Source organism: Strongylocentrotus purpuratus, unplaced genomic scaffold, assembly GCF_000002235.5.
Source record: "Strongylocentrotus purpuratus isolate Spur 01 unplaced genomic scaffold, Spur_5.0 spur5_scaffold_21, whole genome shotgun sequence".
In the NCBI taxonomy this organism is placed as follows: Eukaryota; Metazoa; Echinodermata; class Echinoidea; order Camarodonta; family Strongylocentrotidae; genus Strongylocentrotus; species Strongylocentrotus purpuratus.
In genome coordinates, this window is record NW_022145607.1 from 37,021,712 (window position 1) to 37,043,497 (window position 21,786).

A 21,786-nucleotide genomic window follows, 5' to 3' on the forward strand; every position below is an offset into this window, starting at 1 on the left:
CATTTAAAACAATTATACAGTTACAGTTAATAATACATTTAATTAATAGTATGAAACTATTAAAATTACTCTCATGTTACGGGAAACTAGATGGAATTCGAGTGCGTGCAGTCGAAAATGATGCCTCCGTCATAGAGCAATTTTACAAACCAAAACAGAAGAAATTTTTCGGATTCAAGTTCAATTGTAATCCATTGACAGGTTCTCAGAATATCGTGATTACAAGTAATTTCTCATATACATATATATGACCCTTTGATCTTTGACCTCATGACCCTAAAATCTACTCAGTTCATTGGCTCTGCAAGATGTCCTGAGTTAAATAGTAATCCATCTGTCAGTTCTAATGAGAATGTGTTCACAAGCTATTTTTGCATACATAATGAGCCCATGATCTTTGACCTTTGACCTTATGAACCAAGAATCTACTCAGTTCATTGGCTCTGCAAGTAACATACATGACCTAATTTTGGCAGGAATCCATCAATCGGTTCTTGAGATAACGCGATCACAAGCTGTTATTGCATACATAATGTGTGCTGTGGCCTTTGACCTTTGACCTCATGACCACTCAATCTAATCAGTTCATCGGCTCTGCAAGTAACATACATGACCTAAGTTTGGCAGGAATCCATCAATCGGTTCTTGAGATAACGCGATCACAAGCTGTTTATGCATACATAATGAGCCCTGTGACCTTTGACCTTTAACCTCATGACCCCAAAATCTAATCAGTTCATTGGCTCTGCAAGATACATACATGACCAAAGTTTGGCAGGAATCCATCAATCGGTTCTTCAGATAACGCAATCACGATCTGTTTTTGCATACATAATGAGCCCTGTGACCTTTGACCTTTAACCTCATGACCCTAAAATCTAATCAGTTCATTGGCTCTGCAAGATACATACATGACCAAAGTTTGGCAGGAATCCATCAATCCGTTCTTCAGATAACGCGATCACAAGCTGTTTTTGCATACCTAATGAGCCCTGTGACCTTTGACCTTTGACCTCGTGACCCCAAAATCTAATCAGTTCATCGGCTCTGCAAGATACATACATGACCAAAGTTTGGCAGGAATCCATCGATCGGTTCTTCAGATAACGCGATCACAAGAACGGGACGTACGTACGTACAGACGTACGGACGGACAACCCGAAAACATAATGCCTCCAGCTACTTCGTAACGGAGGCATAAAAATATTGCATATACATATATTATGAATCAATCGATTTGGTCGATCCAGTTCGATGGCAGGCACTAACTATTAACAATAGACATATACATGAACATGTAGTGCTTGCGAAAGTTGATGACTCTCCCTCTCTTTCTTTCTTATTGTAAAGTGAATATGGTAAGGTCAAGAAAGCATTAACCAAAGACTCAGTGACCTGAATTCACATAGGAGGTTCCCTTTAAACCGTAGTCTAAACAATGGTCTCAACCTTCACCACACGCTTAAAGAGGTTTTAAATATGTATTAAGCCAAATTAACCTCCTATGTAAATTCGGGCCATTATGCATGCAAGCTCAACTTATCTTTCATACTATAAAGTTTTTCCAAGAATGTAATAATTGTACTTCTTTCTTACTTGAGTCTGCCCACTTTGGCAGTATTCTCTTTGCTCTTGTTATTGTAGATGTATCTGAAGCAATCCATGAATCGTCGGAATGTTCTGGGACCAACAAAGAGCTCTTGCTTGCCAGGGTTTCCTTCTAAGTAGTGCTTTTGCTGCCAGAGAAAATAGACGGAAACACATAACATATTCTGCAAAACTAAAGCTGGTGGTCAACTATTGCAATATAAGTACTTGTTTGGCCATGGAGCTTAACATTGCAAAAAGAATTTGCATACAAAAACATCAATATTGGATTCAGGCGATTTGTAAACACAATGAGCCTGAAAAGAGAGGCAGAGAGTTTGGAGTGCAATGTGTTCTACAATAAAGAGCCTGCAAACAGTCCTCTAGACTGTCCCACTTCTGCCTCTATATCATTGTTTCTTGTTCTCTAATTTATTTCTGTCTGTCTGTCTCTCTCTCTCTCTCTCCCATCCCTCCCTTCCCCTCTCTCCTCTTTCTCTCCTTTATATATTATTGTATGATTATGGTATACATGTATGTATAGATTTGTAAGATTTTTTTTTTTTTTTCCTTTTGTCATTCTACTTTGAAAGCTCCATGTAATTCAGCCCTTGGGCTACTACATGGAATTTCTTTTTTGTATCATAATATCAATACTAAAATACCAAAAACAAAAATGGGGATAAGTCAAGGCCTGAAATGGCGCTATGGCCTGAACACAAGCATCTTTATATGTCGTACCTTGATCCTCTCTTTCATGATGAGTTTGGTGTACGGGAGGTTGTCGACTCGCTGAGTGTGGACCTTGACGATCTCTTTCTTGCCATGTAATTTGAGCGTAGTGAGTTTAATCTTGTCTTCCACACTCCCAGCCCAGGGTATCTGGTTGCAATCGCCCAGCGCAAAGCTGTGTATGGTCGACATACAGGTCACAAGGTTTTCTCTGAAAGAACACCAACAAAAGAGACATAAATATCACAATTCCTAAATTTTAACACAAAGTTGGTGAAAATGAACAGGAGTTTTTAATCGAACAATTGAAGCAAAATAACACTAACAGTTTTTCTTATACTGCTACAATATTAAAAAAGAAATAATCATCTGAAATTTAAATTCAAATTCAAATTGGTCTCATAATAAAAATAAAATATGTTAGTGATTATAATGAAAAGTTTAAGGTGAAATGCTTAAATGAAAAAAAAAAAAAATGAATTGTACATTGTGTTGACAAATCAATATTTTCATTTTTTCTATTTTTCTCTTTTTTATTTTCGCTATTACTTGTTGAACTTTCTTACATCAAACGACATGTGGTACCGCAACAAAATGAACAAAACAAAAATTTAAGTTATCTATTTGTGTACACCTTTTAGGACCTTTGATTCATCAAGGAGTTAAAATGTAGGTCTGTGTAACATGGTATAGCATACACGTCACTGGACTGTGGATTGGCATGACATGAATCTACAAAAGCCACTCTCCATCCAGGTGAAGTAAATGGGTACCAGGGCAGCTGGGCTAAATGCCAGGGTAATAATAATACTATGGTGGTGCCCTAGGATGGATGTGTGAAATATATATGTAGCTATTATAATCATTTATCATTCCTGATGGATAGAGGGTTCGTGGTCGAGTGGATATGTCACCTCACCATGGATCATAAGGTCCATGGTTCGAGTCCCGCTGTGGCACTAATGTCGTTTAGCAAGATATTAATCTATACTTGCCACACTCGACCCAGGTGAGGTAAATGGGTACCTGGTAGGATTATTTCTTGAAATGCACTGTGCGCTGTTAACGGCTGCCGGAGCTAAAGCTAGGGTAATAATTTCAAAAGCTCTTTGGCAGCTCATAGAGACATTGTATAATGTGAAAAGCACTATACAAGAACCGAATATTATTATTATATTACCTTGTTTCGATTGAGCTGTCCTTGGCTAAGTGATGCTTCTGGATGTAGTAACCTCCTTCTCCAAGCAGAGCACTCTGAGACCAATCACATACCCAGTTCATCTGCATACCACTCAACAGACCAGGGTATTGACTGTAAGAAAACAATGAGGTTATCATTAACATTTGTTATAAGTTATTTACTTTTAGAAAAAGGGTATTATTCAGTGCAAAGATGAACCTGGAGAAGGGTATTCATGGAGCTTTCATTAAAAATATGATTTGAGAGTGTTTTTTCTAGACTAGCATGTCTTCAGCATGTACCACTTTGTTAATTCATGTACGTCCTAGTACCTTTCCCTTTCTCTAACTTCTATTCTACACCATCTTCATCATCCTCATCACCAGCTTCATCATCAAAATCCTCAACACCATTACCACTTTCATCAACAAGAAAAAAATTCTTTCACTGTCATCATCATCACTATCATCGCCACCATAGCCACCATGCACCATCACCATCATCATCATCAACAAGAACATTCTTTCACTGTCATCATCATCTGCACTATCATTATCATCATTGCCACAATCAGAACAATTCTTTCACTATCACCACCACCATCATCATCATCATCATCATCATCATCATCAAAATCCTCAACACCATTACCACTTTCATCAACAAGAAAAAAATTCTTTCACTGTCATCATCATCACTATCATCATCATCACTATCATCGCCACCACCATCATAATCATCATCATAATCATCAACATGCAAGAACAACAACATAGTGTACTATTAATAGACATGAAGATAGACCACAATGGCATTACAGTAATGGTGGTCATCAATGTTTGAAAAGGAGGCATACTATGGACCAGGGGCAAAAGTTGTCCTTACCTGGGAGCTATCTTCAGTAGCCTGTGAGTGGGTGGCAGGCAGAGGATGATATGCAAATTAGTCTTGACCCTAGACACAAAGAACTTCATGGGGTCAACCAGAACGTTTGGGAAACGTCTCTTCATAGCTGGAGTCAGAGCCTGGTAAGAAAATAAGTCAGATTAGAGATGTGCATAGCGAATCCACTGGGTCCTATCCCTAAAACTGTAGGTGAACGGGATAACCATGTCAAATTTGTCCCTTTTTTTGGGGGGGGGGGAAGAGGGAGACACTATGACCACTAGATGCATATAGTAATTTTCTTTACAATGTATGCTCTTAAGATCACTTTTATATTCTGCTGCCTCATACAACATTGATTATATATTCAAATAGACTATGATTCACATCAGAGCATACAAGGCAATCCCTGATAGATAGTGCATTAATAGTATGAATAAACTGCATGATCAGTGAGTGGCGGGAAAGGCAACTTTCCTTCTTCTTGTGGGTACTGGCCCAAACTCACCAACAGGGGTCATGCAAGCAAGCAAATGTCTTTAAGCAGAAAGAGACACAAATCAGAGGATATGAATATTACCTGTAAGAGTCCATCCAGTTCATCATTAGAGAAGAGAGGAGGGTATTCCCCACATATCAGGATACTGTTGATAGCATCCAGGTACACATCCTCTTTCAGGTCACGACCCTAGAGTGTCAAACAAAGAAACATAATACAGCACATGCCCTATAATCATTATTAGACATGTAGCAAGTGGATTTCATTTCTTTGTCTAATTGTGGCTTTTAAGTATCTTCATAAAAAATCTTAACACGTATATAACCATTATCTGGTTCAGGAAGATTACAATAATTATTTCTTTTCCAAACTTGTGGTAGCTAGAACCCAAATTTTGTTGGTAAAATCTGTTGCCCCTGTCACAGAACAGATTAAAGTTTATTCCTTTTACATCTAGGTGAAATGAACGACAAATCAATGTAGATGTCATTTGAAATATAGTTACCAAGGGTTGGTCAGCTATCAATTACGTATTCAATTCAATTCAATTTCTGTTCATTAATATCAACATATATAATGTACAATGCAGTAGTCCAAGGACCAATAATGCAATGTTTACATAAAATTTGCATAAAAACAGGATGATCATATACACGTACAATTAAAATGATAAGGAAATAAAGTTATGAAAATAAAGTTATGGAACTTACCGTGAACATGAGAGTGAGCATCTTGCCCTCTGTGCCTGATAGCCTGACTGCCGAGCGTAGGCCATCAAAGAATGTATTAGCCTTGGTTGTATCCATGGGATGGATAGGCATGTCGGCTACGTGGAGGGCAAGGTTGACCAGGGTGGTCAGGTGACTACCAATAGCACCTACTAACATCATGCTACCACTATAGGGATTGGGAAGAGGGGAGTGTGAAGAGGGGAGAGGGGAGAGGAAGAGAACAGAGATTAATTACATTGTATAATTTGAAGTACAAGGAGAAATTTAGGTGACCTTTTGTTATCATGATTCTGCTGAAATGTTTGTACTTTTTATACAGTCATACATGTATGTCATAACAATCAATGTAAGTATATGAAAATGAAGATTTGCAACCCTTACTTGGTTTTCCCAAACCTCAGTCAAAAGAATGACACACTATAATATATCAAATAATTTGAAGTTACACGATTACAGAGCAAAAACATTAAAGGATAATCAGCAATTTAAGGATGAGATGTACACATTTAGATGTTCCTCCTTCAAGGGAACATGGTACTATAGTGAAACCTGAATATACACACTGCTCAAAGCAGACAAGAAAAGTGATCTTTATGAGCAGGTGGTCTTTAGGTGTAGGTTCCTTTAATACAGATTTCAATTAGAAACTCTGCTCAGGGGAAACAAAAAATGTGGACTATATAGTGAGGTAGTCTTTCTACACAGGTGGTCGCTAAAGCAGGTTCGACTGTACTGATCTAACTTCGAACTGCTAAATAGAAGGGGACTATATGGTTGATTTCCCCTGATATTATAAATAGTTGCACTGTGCTACAATGCAATGCATTGAATTGCATTTATTTAATGACGGTAAAAACTTGTTTTCAGCTAGAACCTGCTTTTAATACAGCAAGACATACTTCCAAATGATTCCCCAAAATCCCCCTTTGGAAGGCTCGTTTGGTGAAACTTTTACCAGAATTAAAGGGAGTGTAGCTTGGGAAATACTGGTTAACGCCATCTACGTCTTCTTTTGGACAACTGCACGTAAACGAATGGACTTGATTAACGGTAGTCAGCGACTTAATCTCTCTACATGGTCAGCGTTCACGAAACAGACCGAAGTTCTCATCACGCTTCAATTTTGTGTATGTTGAACGCACTTGATTGCTGCGGTCGCATCGTCCGTAGTCGTATTATACCTGATCGGCCCCCGAGTCAGGCCACGGGAAAGACACGTAGTCTCCTCATGCTGCACCCCCTTTAAAATGAGTTCATCTTACCCATGATGGAAGCTGAGTACACGATGCATGCGGATCACATGATAGATGACATCATCGGACAGCATGATGTTCAGAGTGACGTTACCAAACTCCTCGTTGTATCGGGTCAGATGAGACAGGATGCATTTATGCACCTGCTCCAGATTGGACACTGGCTGTAGAATAACCTACATAGGAGTAGGTAGATCATTGATTAGTGAATCAAATTCATATGAATTCATTTAAAATGCAATTAAAGGTCAGTAACAATTTATTAGCTAATCATTTGATTGAGTTTTAAAGATTTAAAGTGCATTTACAAATACAGATATATACAAAAACAATAAGAATATTTAGGACATGAAAAATAGTTACCAAACATTTACTCAAATAAAGTAATGTAATTCTAACGGTAACACAAATATGGCCAATTAGAAATGTAATGCAGATACAAAGTGGACATTAGCAGAAAAGACAAGTTTTTAGGTGTTTCTTGAATGTGTCTAGATAACCTATTTTCTTGAGCAGATTGGGTAGATTGTTCCAAGTTTTCGGAGCAGTGTCTACAAATGCCCGCTTGCCAGCATTAGTGATTAACCCTTTCAGAACAGGATTTTTAAGGGGGTAAATTGATCACATATTATTCTTCAAATTGGAAACAGTCATATTCATCTTTTATCACTTCATTGTTAAATTATCATTTAATGTCTCTGTAAACAATAAACATGGGCAAGAATGTTGTAAAAAAGTAAAAAAATTGGGATAGAAAAACAATGATTTTGAATCTCTCAATATGTTGCCAACTGAAGGATTTTAAAGTTTATTTTTCTTTCTAAAGTTCCAGGCATCTAATGCAATATATTCATGAAACAAAAATTGATGCAGTGTGTGCAGAAATATTAGCCCTTACTACTCCTGCATCTGGTATATTTCAAAGGCTCTGAATAAAAATTTATCGAGCCAAAGGACAAAACGTGGGATGATAGTCTTGAAAGGGTTAAGTTGACTTTCGCCCTGGAAAGTAGAGAATACTCAAAGTACTTACCCTGACAGTCTTCTGTGACATGGAGGTGACTGGTCTCTGATAACCTCGATGCTCGATTGGGAACGTCACAAAGTGTTCAAAGATACCCTCATCATCCTCACACTGGGGGATCTCCTAAAAAAACATAAAAATTTATCAATTCCTAGTAAATATTTTCATAACTACCTTTTCAGACTAGAAGTTGGAAGGTATCAAACCCTTGTGGATGGAACATGGATGAACTTATCAAACAAGCCAGCTGGGAGGTATGTCAAGCTATGGGGCTCAAACCAACTTAACCAAGTAATTTCAAAGTATCTGAACTAATGTTTTGTAGAGGCTAAGAAGAGTTGAGCAAAATAAGGAAGTACATGTATGTACTTATTTATAGATACCACAACTATAAGAACAGTACAATGGGTACATGTACATCTAGACCTCCACTGTGAAAAAATAATGATTAATAATGGGGCAAATCAAGACAAGCCCATTAGATTTCAATTTGCCATATTCATTAAACCTGTGATACAGAGGCGATTTAACCATCTGAAAGAAACAACATGTTGTGTCCACAAAGAGGAAAAATACAGTTGTTTCTATAAACTATTAGTATTAATATTTTTTTAGTTATGTTTCAATTGTCAGTGGGATCATCAGAACTTACTGCTTTGCAGATTTCATCCAGGTTCTTGTCGAACCAGTTGATGTCAGACGTTCGGCAGAGACGATCACGCATGATCCTCTGCACCTCGTGTCGCCATAGCGATGACACCATGTTGATTTCTCCTCTGGCTTCTTCAGAGAGTCTAATCAGACACTGGTGGAAAGAACAAATGCACAAGGGATGATTATTTCAAATGTATTTTAGACCTCTCTTTAGAAATTTTCAGTAGTGTCAGGGCTGTGTTAGAGGCTCATCAATTCCGTTGTTATCAGGTTAAAGGGACTTACTGACTGACTAGCTGAATGAATGGCTTACTGCCCTGACTAACTGACTGACTGAATGTCTAACTAATTAACTGACTGACTATCTGACCAACTCACTAACTAACTAATTGAACGAATGACTTACTGACTGCATGACTGACTGAATGACTAACTAACTGACTGACTGACTGACTGACAAAGTGACTTACTGACTGACTAACTGATCCAAACATACCTGGAATGTCTTGGAGATGTCTCTGAGGGTGAACATGTAATGGTATCGTCCAGGCATTGGTGTGGGACGTAGGACCTTCTGGACAGAGGTCAAGAGCTTGCAGGAAGCATTGACGATAGCATCCTGGAGTTCCTGAGCCAGAGACTGACCGTTGTGTTTGGTCATGTTACCGTCCAGTACAGCATCCACAATGCTGCTCAGCGCTCCTTCCTTGGGCTCAGGAAGATGGATCAGTACAAAGTGACGCTGTGGAAGTAATGAAATTTAGATATACATAGAGATAAAAAAAAGGTTAAAAAAGTATGTTATATCACCAATTTAAGTACTCTAAAATCAGTTTTGTTATTGTTTCATCAAGCTTTCAAAACACAGCTCATCTCATAAGTACATGTACCTTGGGCAATTAAACAGAACAAATAATAAGTTAATATTACGTGTAAAGCTACGGTCACAAAAGTTCGTACTAATTCCAGAGTTTGTAGAGATTCGTAGATGGGGCATAGTTTCTTACGTCCTTCTTACAGAGTTTGTAAGAACGCTGTTTAATTAAGCTACCAAAACATTGCTCTTCTCATAAATACAGAGGGCAAATAAACATAACAAATACAAAGTAAATATCAAATGTTATGTACATTATAGACATTAAATCAAATATTAAAACTAAAGATGTAAAGTTTCATTTAAAGAGGAATTTTAGTTTCTGTCTGACCAGGTATACCAAATGGACAAATAAAGGAGGAATTCTTTGAATGTTTTGAGACAGCTGAATGTAAGTCAAGATTGAAACCATGGTAAATAATGGAATGCAAGAACAAAATATCACCGTCCTTATCATCATCATAAATCATCATCACCACCACACCATCATCATCTTCATCATTATCATTGGCACTATCACTATCGTTATCATTATCATTATCATAATCATCATCAGCACCTTCATCATCGTCACCATCATCATTATCATCATCATCTTCACCACATCATCATCATCATCACATCACCATCATATTCAGCATCATCATCATCATCACCACATCATCATCACTATCATTAACATCTACATCACCAAAATCATCTCCATCATCATCACCATTACTTTATCAATAATCATCATCCTCCTCCTCCTCATTATGATCATCTCCTTACCAGAAGCCTATCTGGTATCTTCCTGCTACTGGAACTGGGATAGTTGTTCATGGTGCAAGCAGACAAGACCACCAGGTCTTCAATGGTCCTCCATTCAAACGGCTTCTGCAGCGTGATAAGAAGGCGCTCATCTAGGAGCTGACGCATGAGCTCATTGCAGCGCTGGACGCCATGCTCGTCGCAGGGTGGCAGGTTGATGTCATCTACGAAGAGCTGGAAACGCTTGGTGTCACGGGCGCCATACACAAATCCTGCAAGATACAGAATTGGATGTTTGCACTTTAAGGAATACTGATTCTAATCATCACCATGCCTGCATTTCACAAAACTGTCCAAGTTCAAGTTCTCCGACAACCTACTGAAAAGTGTGTATTCAATTTAACACATGTTTCAATGGGATGTCAGTGAACTTGTACTTATGACGGTTTTGTGAACTATTGCCCATATTACCATGAATGGCATTGCAGTAATCCTACTATACACCTGGGCCCTGTCTTACAAAGAGTTACGATCGATTGATCCAAATCAATAGCAGATCTTCCAATCAATCGCAAGTTCAGTTTGCAGTCTCCTATCTAATATGTACATGGTTGCGATTGATATCAACTCTTTGTAAGACGGGGCCCTGATGTGTATCAGAAATTTGCCATTAAAAAATTTGTCAATAAGTGTAAAAGAGAAACATAAAGTGTGTTCTATTTCAACAGGCATTTAAAGTATAAAGTAAAAGCAATTACATAAATGGACACGTATTGGAAGGAGGGCTAGCAGTTTTGAAATGGAATCATACATGTTTATGGATAAAAGCGTTTTTTCAACAGATTTATCATTAGCAACTCCCAAGCATTGATATACACAAAAAGGGACTGGTAACCATTTCTCTTACCTTGCCTGTGGTGTATGTTGGTCTCAATGAACTGCTGTAGCTGTGAAGCAGTGGATGCTCCAGAGAATACCAGTCTCTTGGTTATCTGGTTGCTTGAATCTGTAAGGAAAAAAAAATGGCACTTAGATCGAGAAGTATTTCATTCCAAGATGCTTTCTTGCATTACAAGTTTGCAGAAATAAAGTTTATTATTTTGAATTGGGAAGATTACAGGAAGGAACAAATTTAGTTTGACAATCATTGAGGTCTATAATTCACAAGAATTTATTATATGTTAAGCAATAAAATTACACAGGTAGCTCCCTTGTTTTTTCTTTTCTCTCCCTCTGCTGATATTCTGATCATCCCTCTTAAGGGGATGACCTAGATAAGTATTCATACTTTTGTTTATCCCTGCACTTCGTTTAATTCACTTTGAACACTTTTATTTCATGTTTTGTGGAAATAAAAACTCAATTCAACCACTTCTCTCATCCGACAGAACAACCCATGAACTCACCCAGTGTATTGATGAAGTCATTAATCATAGCCGTCTTGCCGCACCCCGGTGGTCCTAGCAGCATCACATGCATGTTGGTCAGATTGGCAAACTCCATCAGAACTCGTGTACGAATCTAATAACATCAAATTACATTTTGACATGAAGTTATTATTATAAAAAATAATCGCTAGTGACATTCGTTTGGTCAACAAGGGATCTAAAAGATCACAACGTTTTGTGTGCTGCTGCTACACTTCGTGTTTTACACTCTACGGGTGGACCGGCGGTCAAATAATTTGATCAATAATTAGAACAATAACGGACAAGGCCTATTGGCTGAAGCACACCGGTGCTCAATCAATCAACGGGCCGCTGGCTCGGTGCGAGACAAATGAATGTCACTAGCGATATTATTTTTGATACTATATCCGCAATGAAATTGACGCATAAAAACATATGGTTACAGAATTCTAGATGGGTGTCCATTACTAAAAGTATGTCCTTAATTGATAAAATAATTGTTTAAACACTCTTCAGCATACATTCCATGTTCAATAACACAATAGTTTCATTTTCCACACTGGTAACTGCAGACGGATCTTCTACAGAGTTTTACAAAACGTTTGGGTATTCCTCAGACATTCTCTGATATATGTTTTTGAAAATTTCATATGAATGCCTGCTTGCATGTCCATGTTACTGAAAGTTGGATAGACTTACAGTGATTGTTACACTTGTAATAACACTGAATTATTTGAATGGTACAGTCAAACCTGTTTATAAAGGCCACCCAAGAGAAACAGACAAACTGGCCACTGTTGCCTTTCTAGACCGCTTCTACAACACACATTTCTTCTTTGATGAAGACAATATAGGTCACCACTATCAACAGGTGGCCTTTAAAGAGAGGTAGCCGCTAGGACAGGTTTGACTGTAGTAAAGAGAATACAGTCAAACCTGCTTTAGACCACCTGTCTACAAAGACCACCTGTCTACAAAGACCACCTGTCTACAACAAGCACATGTTCTGTTTCCCTTGAAAATGATTTCTTGTTGAAACATGTACTAAAGGAACCTGTCTACAAAGACCACCTGTCTACAAAGACCACTTTTTGTGTTTCCCTTGGGCGGTCGCTGTAGACAGGTTTGACTGCATATAGATCAAAATGTGATACACACGGAAGCTAGGGCTACTTACAGTATCGACGGTATCCACCAGGACATCTCCCAGTAGATCCCTGGTGTCTGTGTAGGCTACATCAGGTACCTTGGAGATCCAAGGATCCCATTCACCTGACTCATCAACATAGTAATCAAAGACAGAGATGTCATGGTCGTAGTCAGGCAGACTGAAACATAAATAGCAAAAATAAATAATAATAGTAGGTTCTTGTATAGCGCTCTAGCATTTTAAGGTATTAATTCCTGCCAGGTGACCATTTACATCACCTGGTTTGAGTGTGGCAAATGTAGATCAATGTATTGCCAAAGGACATTAGTGCCGCGGCGGGACTCGAACCGGGGACCTTGTGATCCGACTGTCCCATGACATATCCACTCGACCACGACACCTCTAAAGTTTAGAAAACAGCTCAAGCCATGTACTGATCAAAAGGGGGGATTCACAATTGACAGCGATAACACCAGAAAGCAATGACAGGCCAACGTTTCAGCTCACGGGTCGACATCTTTCAACCAGTGTAGCACGGCAAAATGCCAGCCAGCGCAAATTTTTATTTTGAATTTGGATGTCAAAACCGAACCATCAATTGATTCTGAATGAAACTTTGGCATGATTTTGGACATAATTAAATAACAATGGTCAGTGTTGGCCAAAGGGTGGCTAAATTGACCAAAAGTTTATGAGTAGGGTCAGTAAGATTGATATTTTTGGAATCAGTGCAAATTTTTACCCGGAAAAGCTATTCAAACCTTCCCCACCAAAAACTCTGATAACAATCCCTTATCCCCATGGTATATAACAATACCACAGCCGATTTATTTTTTTGGTCAATTTTTTTTCAATCATGCAGCACATGAAATTCACTATACAAAATTGTTTATGTGTAAACAACAGGGAATTCGGGATGAAAAAGTAGCTGCGCACAACGATGGTCCTGAGCACACTCACTGTGTGTTATACCAAGCAGAAATAAGGTGAAGCGTTTTACCCTCAAGTCAATATTATTATTTATTTGTTAATGTAATGTTTATCCAATACTATGTGAAAGAGCCTTCATTAAGAAATTCATTCCAGCATAGATGCAGTAAGGGGTTGAACACTTACGCTGATGTCAAGGTACGTAGAAGGTCACTGAATCCCTTCCTGTCTGACCCTTCTAGTAGTCCTCCAAACGTCCAGATCAGGCAGAACAAGAAGAGACGTTCAATATGAAGCTCTCCTCCGATCTCAATGTGTTCATTGAGCATAGACTCCAGGAGACCCAGGCAAGTCTTGAAGGTTCCTACTTCGGTCAGAGTGGCAAGGGGTCTGAAGGGATAAATTATATACATTGTTTGTTCTTAGGATCTCTAGATTTTTATCCTACAAAAAAAAAATCATCAACAGATTTTAGGTAAAGTGAGATATAACCCCCCCCCCCCCCTTCCTTATTTTATGATTGCTTTTTCTTTCTTAATGTTGAAGCAACTTGTTTTGTTAAAGGCAGCAGCAGAAGTAAACTGATACACTGCACTAACTTCAAATGGTTTACTGCCTCTTGTATTTTTGATATTTGTCACAAGTAAACTTGTGAAATAAATGTACAAAGCAGAGTTTGAATTGGTGATTACATATTTCACACAATTTATGCATTTTCTATTTAGTAAAGACAACCATTACAGCATGACGCTTTGCGTCAAAGAGTATAGATACACAAATTTAAAGAAAACCCTCTAATTTGTTACATCATTATTTTTTATTTTACTACAAAATTATATGTTACGTTTCCTCACGTACTACGGTACATTATCTAATACTCTAAACAGATACAGATCATGATTAAGAAACCAGAAAGTAGACAGGTAACTAAAGCATCTCAAATTCTTACTTGGTTTCAAAGAGGACATAGTTGACCACTGCATCCATAGTCTTGTTGAAGGCCTTCTGTAGACACTGTTAAAAAACATACACCACAAACCCATATAATCAAATATATTGATACCTTTTTCTTTGTAAATCTTTTTTTATACTTGTAACAACATTGCATCAACATCTAAATGTTTTGCATCCAGATACGCTTGCCCTGATATTAAAATGACTAGGAGAAATTTGTTTTATTATTTAAACTGGGTGTTAATCAATCTGTGATATATATTCTATGCTCTAAGCATATTTGCTCCACATCAATGTTATACCAACGCATCAAATCCTGATTGAAGTCTTCAATGGGTAATTAGACAGTATAAATATATTTAATCAAGTTTAGACTGAAATGGTTGTGAAGAAAACTGAATAGATGTAGATGATATCATGTTATTACATATTCTTTGAAATACACTGTACTGAACACTTTGCACATCGACTAAGAATGCTTTATATAATTTGCCATCCTCCTACTACATGTATGTCAATAATGCAATATGTGACTGTGCTAATAAGAGTAGCATGTTTTCACAAGTACTCACATGGATTTCTTGTTGGTTGCGGTTCTCTAACCAAGCTTGTGCAACAGGTCTCCAGCCAAGCACCTCACGGTCCAAGTAGACAATACCCTGCAATGGAATTGAAAATGAATTAATAAAAGCATTAAAGAACAATAGTATGGCAATATGAAACTTAACTTCAGTGGTTTACTTGTGAAGAGATCTACTCAGAAAACGTTGGGTTTAAACAAAGATATTGATGTATCATTGTTTTGATTCCTGTCACACTATAGACTTGATTGTTTCTCTTTATGATATCCATTTCTAAGTGCTAAAACTAGCCATCTAACACACTTGCAACTACATCGTAGGGCTCGACAGGTCTGGGAACAAATCATCCTGCACAATTCAATAATTCAGAATGATACACGACCTTACAATTATTCTATTCCAAGATACAGCATAACTTCTCCCACCCCCTTGGTGTTTTTTGTCGAAAATCCCTTGACATAGGGATCTGTGTGGTGCCCTACTAAATAAAATGACAAAACAAAAGTTAAAATGTTAGATGACTTTAACTCACAGCTCTCGCAACAGATGCTGGTGATGCATTGGACAGGCTGTCCGTTTCAAAGAGGAGCTTCACGTTATCAGCTAGGAAGAGCCTGTCTCCGTTACGGAGGTTCAGCACTCGGTCATTGTCCAGCACGGTGTTGAAGTTATCCGTCCAGCTGGGGGTCAAGGGACCGTCCAGACACAGCCAGGTCGTACTCACGTTCTACGGACAGAAACAAATATATAATGCTTAGGTTTGAATTTTTAAACGACATGTTTGACAATCAGTTACAGGTTTAAATCCTCCAAATTGAATGAAGAATTCACTATTGACGATAACAATACATTTTGCAACATTTCACTTTTGGCTTAGCCCCATGTTTAGTTCCATGATAACATAGCCATTTTGAAAAGGGCATGGTTTCGGAATAAACAGGCTTTTCAATGATACCAATGTCAAGTATGATAACATAGTGACTAGAGAGACATAAACTCTATAACTTGAATTGCAGATTTTTGTTTGAGGGGTTTATATGGAATTTTGTTTTTTTAACTACAGTGAAACCTGTCTATAAAGACCACCCAAGGGAGCAAAGTGGTCTTTATGTACAGGTTCCTTTGTATACATTTCATGAGAAACCATTTTTAAGGGAAACAACAAATGTGGCCTTTATAGACAGGTAGTCTTTGTAGACAGGTGGTCACTAAGGCAGGTTTGACTGTATATGGAATTTGGGGGGGGGGGGGATTACAGCAATTGCTACTTACCCTGTTTGCTTTCTTCCAGACGTTTGTGAAGACTCCGTCCGTCCAGTCATGGTTCTGATTGATGTACCCGAACATGAGTGAGAGATCATCCACCACCAGAGGGCTGATACGCTGCAGCTTGTGACTGATTGAGGTGATGCTGGAGACACTGCTGCGAGACTGACGTGACTGAGCAGGGTTCACGGCAGAGAGGGCCTCAACCAGGATCTGGATGCAGGTGGATTTGCCCGTACCAGGGCCACCGGCTACGATAACACCTGGGAGGGAGATTGATGATGGGGAGGTGGAAATAAAAAAGAAGGCTATAAATAATCATCATCAATAGTGATCTGTCAGTTTATGACAGGTTCAGTGACCCAATGAAAAATTTATATCAAGTGTCTCTCCAAGTTTCTCGGTCTTGAGCCATCCGTTTCAGCGTTTCATATAAATAATGCCATATGTTATTTTTATTTTTTTAAGTATGCCCATTGATATAGTGCAGCTACTCATCATCATCTAGTGCCGTCCCTTCGGAAGGGGTTGGCGGCTAGGCACCTCCATCGCTTTCTGTCATATAACCTCTTTCTGTCATGTAACCTCTCCGTAGTTAAGACCAGTCCATTTCTTGACATCATCAAACCAAGTGATTCACTGTCTACCCCTTTCTTTTTTACCCTCTACCATTCCTTCCAGCAAGTTCTTCTGCAGTCCTCCTCCTCTCATCACATGACCAACTAGTGCAGCTACTACTAAAATCATACTCTCCTGTGATTATTATAAAGTATCGTATTGTTACCCCAGTTTTAGCCGAACCACCATTAGGTGCTCACTTTAGCCATCCGTGTAGAGGGGTACATGCAGTGATCCTAGACTCACAGGCCAAGTACATGAAACAAATTGAACAACGTATCAAGAACTAAAGATGATGGCCTGTGAGATGGCACAGAACTGTATGACCTTGTGGAAAGACAAGTGTAATGGTTATAGACTTAAAATAACCACAACAAGGGGGGGGGGGTGTTTCACAAAGATCCAAAGTTGAACTTATCTCTGTAGAGGGGTACATTCAGTGATGCTAAGTTGGACATTACAATTATGGAGAGCCATTAGCATCATTGAAAATATTTTGTAGAAATTATTCTAAAAGACATAAAATGTTGATTCAAATTATTTTTTTTTTTCTATTATCTGGGGAGATTTCATGTTTTTGATGTGGAATATATGAAAAGTCAAAAATACTTGAATTTTGCTTTTGAATGTATTTCATTATAAGGCTACAAATGGCTCTCCATAATATTTAAGTCCAACTTAGAGTTAAATTCAACTTAGAATCTTTGTGAAACACCCCCAAGAACATGAAAATAAACTGACCAACCTCTCCAGAACTTACCATGATTAACCTGTGAGATGGCATAGAGCTGCATGACCTTGGCCACCCATGGAGAGGACGCAACGAGTCCATTCTCCTGAGCCTTCTCTATCACCATGTTCTCCACGCTCATCTTGTTGCGTCGGGCTCGGCTGGAGTGAGGGGTAGGTGCATCACCAACGCTGTTGAATACATCCTTGATCACGTTGTTGAAGAGGTACAGCGCCTACATAAAATCAAGAATGATAATAATAATATACCGTACTTACTGTATATAGCGCATATCATAATATGTCTCTATGCGCTGTAAGAAAGAGTAAGAAGTAACATAAGAAGAGTGAGATATGCTCAACATACTTTCTCTCGTTAACATTGGAAAGTATGGTTGAAAAGAAATGTTTTAAGACGCGCCTCAACAGTATCACAGTTTTTTAGATTTTCCGGTAGTCTGTTCCAAAGTTCGGCCGATGCAACCTGACAAGAGCGAGACCCGTAGAATTTAGTATGATATAATGAAGACAGTTGGATGGGTGAATGTGTCTTATTTGCTACAAAGGTGGCCATTAAAGGTAAATTTGATTGTACGTTTAGCTTTAAAACAAGACATGTGAGCAAGAAATTTGATGCTGATATGGGTAAGGAAGTGAACATGGTCTTACGTCAGGTTTAAGCCTTGGTCCCACGATGTCCTGAAGAGCTTGGGCCACCACCGCATGTTCAGCCTTCGCTGCAGGGGTCATAGGGTTAGTGTTTCCTGTCTTCCTGGGTTGCTTCTCAACGGTCTTTAACATGGCTGCAGAGGCTGCAAGATATTAACAAAATTAGTAATAATGATCATATGGCTTCGAGTACAGTGCTCATATTTGCCGCACTGCAATGCTCATAGCACTTCCACATTATTACACCAGTTATAGCAGAGCTACTAAAGTAACTAGTAACTCAGGTATATAACAAGAAAATTAGAAAGAAAAAGAGAAACTAGCTATTTATCAACAGGAATGAGAAAAAGGAAAAGAAGAGTTCCACTCAAAAGAGAAAACAGATTAAAAATGGATATACATATTAAGAGACAAAAATGTAGGAGAGAAATAGAAAGAGAGAGAGAGGGGGTAAGAGAGGGAGAGAGAGAGGGAGAAAGAGGGAGAGAGAAAAAAGGAGGGAGAGGAAGGAATGGGAAAGGGGGAGAAGATAAGATAAAGACTCGAGAAATGTCTTACGCATGGCGCTGCCCGGTTGGACCAGTGATCCTTGGCTGCTAGCCCTAGAGAGTTCCATTCTCTCTTCCTTGGTCAGCTTCCGTCCCATGTTAGCAAACATAACTGTAGCTGCAATGGATCCTATGCTGAACAGCTGGTGATATTCCTTAGACCTACAAAGGAATGTTGAAGAAAAGAACAAATATTAATTCCACTCATGGAAACAGCTTCAGTTTGTTTTCAATATGAATACATACTTTTTTTTTCTTTAGGGGGGTGGGGCGATTTCATAAGAATAGCTGGTAGTACTCCTTTGACCTACATGTACATTGGTAAAATGTACAATAGTAAGATAACCCTTGGCAACAAGTTATGTTTACCTCCAATACAAGTGTTGTCACGGGAGCTTACAATATAAAGAGTATCTATATGACTGTTTTTTATTATTATTTTTTTATTTTCTTTCTTGTATTAAAGTTGGACCTTTCTGGTTTTATGTTTTCATACATACATGGTATACCTTAGGTACCTCCGCCATGGGTTGTATGTGCTTAATTTGCAATTTCATCTAAACTTTGTTGTTATCATTAGATTATTGATGTCAAGTATGATGTCAAGGTCCCTATATACAGAGACCTCCAGCTTCATAGAAAGAAGGAATACCGTCATCTTAAAAAACAAATCCCTAGCATAAAAATAGCACCTCATTTTACATGATTCTCAGAGTTTAGGGTAGCCTTGTCGCATCATATTTAAGAGATAAACAAGATAACTTAAATTCAATATAATGCATCAACATATAGAAATAACTTGGAAGAAAAACGGAACTGAACAAGATTTAAAGTGTGTCAAAGAATCAAAAGCTTTCTACCTCTAAAGATACGTCTAAATGATAAGAAAGCAGATTTTACCAAATAGAAATACTGGAGATTATATCCCAAGTGGACTTCTAAGAATATGTGTTTTTTTTCCCCTTTTTCCATTAGGTGTATTTTATATAAAGCTTTAACCCAAAACCTTTGAGGCATTGAGTTTTAAAAAATCCAATGCTCTTTCTCATCCAATCAATAGCATTCAAACATAATAAAAATAGGCATTTGCAAATGTGAAGTGAACCAAAAACGTCTTCTCCAAGATTCATAATTATTAAATATACACTGTACTTCTGTAAAACAACAGAAATTACGCATTTTAAAACCAAACACATCTAAGAACACAAGTTACGCATTTCAAAACCAAACACACTTGAAAACACTTGAAAGTGTGCACCACTACAGGAAGAAAATGTGCATGTAAACAAACAAAAACACTAACAACATTGAAACAGTCATGTTTGCCAACAAACAAACATCATTTTTATCAGATCATTTAACTATGTTGACATCTGAAAAGCCAATTACTAAACTACTAAAATTCTATCTATAGGCATTCTCATTCACTGATAGAAGAATTATAGACATATCGTCCCTATTTTCACGAAGTGATGGTAATGAGGAAAATCGTCACGTAAATTGTATGCGATTTTCCTCAGTACCGTCACTTCGTGAAAATAGGGACAATATATATAATTATTGAATTGTCTTCATGTACTTTTGATATGTATTTTGGGTTATTAAACACACTAAAATAAAACATCTCTATATCCAGAAAGTCTCTACTATAACAGAAAGGGGTAGATTATCTTCAAAAAAGAAATTATGAATGATAAATTTTGAAAGAGAGAGAGAGAGAGAGAAGGTGGCGAGAGTGAAATGATTAAGTGAAACAAAACAAGCAATTCTACAAAAAAACTCAAAAGGAAAGTGCATATAATCTGGAGCATCAGAAAATCGGCAAACTGTTCTGTAGAATCACAACATTTCAAAATTGTCACATCTGGCACTCAAACAACACTTTGAATACATTTCAATTCACTCACTGAAACCCAAAGGTTGAGAAAAATAGGTGTGCCAACAATTTATATTAGAAAGGCAAAACAAAGTGCGACTATGTATTTTTTCTATAAGATTTACTGACTAATATAAAAGTTGATAAATCATTATGGTATTTTCCTGTTACTTTCTTTTTCTTCTCAATCTATTTAAGTGCCATGAAATTGATGAAAGGGATGATAGTTGACATCAAAAGTAAGTTGGAAAATGCTCCATTAATCAGAAATGCAAATAACTTTCTGATGAAAGATATATGATGTTCTACCATACAGCCTCAAAGTATGATGTCACAATATTGTCTAAGTAGCTGGTTCATAATTTCATGCAGTAAGCAAAGAATATCATGACATTCAATCAGCAATATAAACTTCTTAAGCTGTATACTCTGTCTACTCTCTGCCAAATAAATGAATGACAAATTTCCTCTGGGCTAACACTTTCAGTACTAAATTCTGTTAAAAAAAAAAAGAATTTAGACAGCAATTTGAGAACTGCAATTGTGTAGGTTGTTAATCATTGCCTCTCCATGACAATAGCATATCTCATAACAAAGGATACTGCATGAATTACATTGACCTTGATACCTTAGCTGTATTTTGAGTCATAAAATTCATTGAAAGTTACTGAATTTAGCATGTTACATAAATGGTGACATTAGTGTACCCTAGCCCCTTAAAAGTATTATAGAACCAGCCACCTTTACGCAAGCATGACATCATTAACTTTGGACCCTATGGTGCAGTGCACGTTTTCAACGCAAATAAACAAAAGTGCAAAAGGGCACATCTAGCTCTCAGGTCAGACCCAGGTCAAACCAAGGTCAAACCAAGGTCGAACCAAGGT

At 37.8% G+C, this 21,786-nt stretch overlaps 1 protein-coding gene across 6 annotated transcripts in view; it reads right to left on the bottom strand.

The window, feature by feature from the left end:
* LOC577805 (dynein heavy chain 8, axonemal) overlaps nt 1-21,786 on the bottom strand; it is a 92,517-nt gene that overhangs the window by 45,757 nt on the left and 24,974 nt on the right. For all 6 annotated transcript variants that reach the window (XM_030994722.1, XM_030994719.1, XM_030994717.1 and 3 more), the window contains 22 exons: nt 19,034-19,185; nt 18,476-18,618; nt 17,838-18,042; nt 16,466-16,722; nt 15,726-15,920; nt 15,185-15,271; nt 14,608-14,672; nt 13,845-14,048; nt 12,756-12,906; nt 11,576-11,690; nt 11,077-11,175; nt 10,191-10,441; nt 9,042-9,287; nt 8,544-8,696; nt 7,901-8,014; nt 6,877-7,043; nt 5,594-5,780; nt 4,965-5,072; nt 4,385-4,524; nt 3,500-3,631; nt 2,329-2,530; nt 1,597-1,736 (listed from right to left, as the gene is read on the bottom strand). In XM_030994722.1, the coding sequence (XP_030850582.1) occupies nt 1,597-1,736; nt 2,329-2,530; nt 3,500-3,631; nt 4,385-4,524; nt 4,965-5,072; nt 5,594-5,780; nt 6,877-7,043; nt 7,901-8,014; nt 8,544-8,696; nt 9,042-9,287; nt 10,191-10,441; nt 11,077-11,175; nt 11,576-11,690; nt 12,756-12,906; nt 13,845-14,048; nt 14,608-14,672; nt 15,185-15,271; nt 15,726-15,920; nt 16,466-16,722; nt 17,838-18,042; nt 18,476-18,618; nt 19,034-19,185 (3,513 nt within the window). The remainder of the gene's footprint in view (nt 1-1,596; nt 1,737-2,328; nt 2,531-3,499; nt 3,632-4,384; nt 4,525-4,964; nt 5,073-5,593; nt 5,781-6,876; nt 7,044-7,900; nt 8,015-8,543; nt 8,697-9,041; nt 9,288-10,190; nt 10,442-11,076; nt 11,176-11,575; nt 11,691-12,755; nt 12,907-13,844; nt 14,049-14,607; nt 14,673-15,184; nt 15,272-15,725; nt 15,921-16,465; nt 16,723-17,837; nt 18,043-18,475; nt 18,619-19,033; nt 19,186-21,786) is intronic.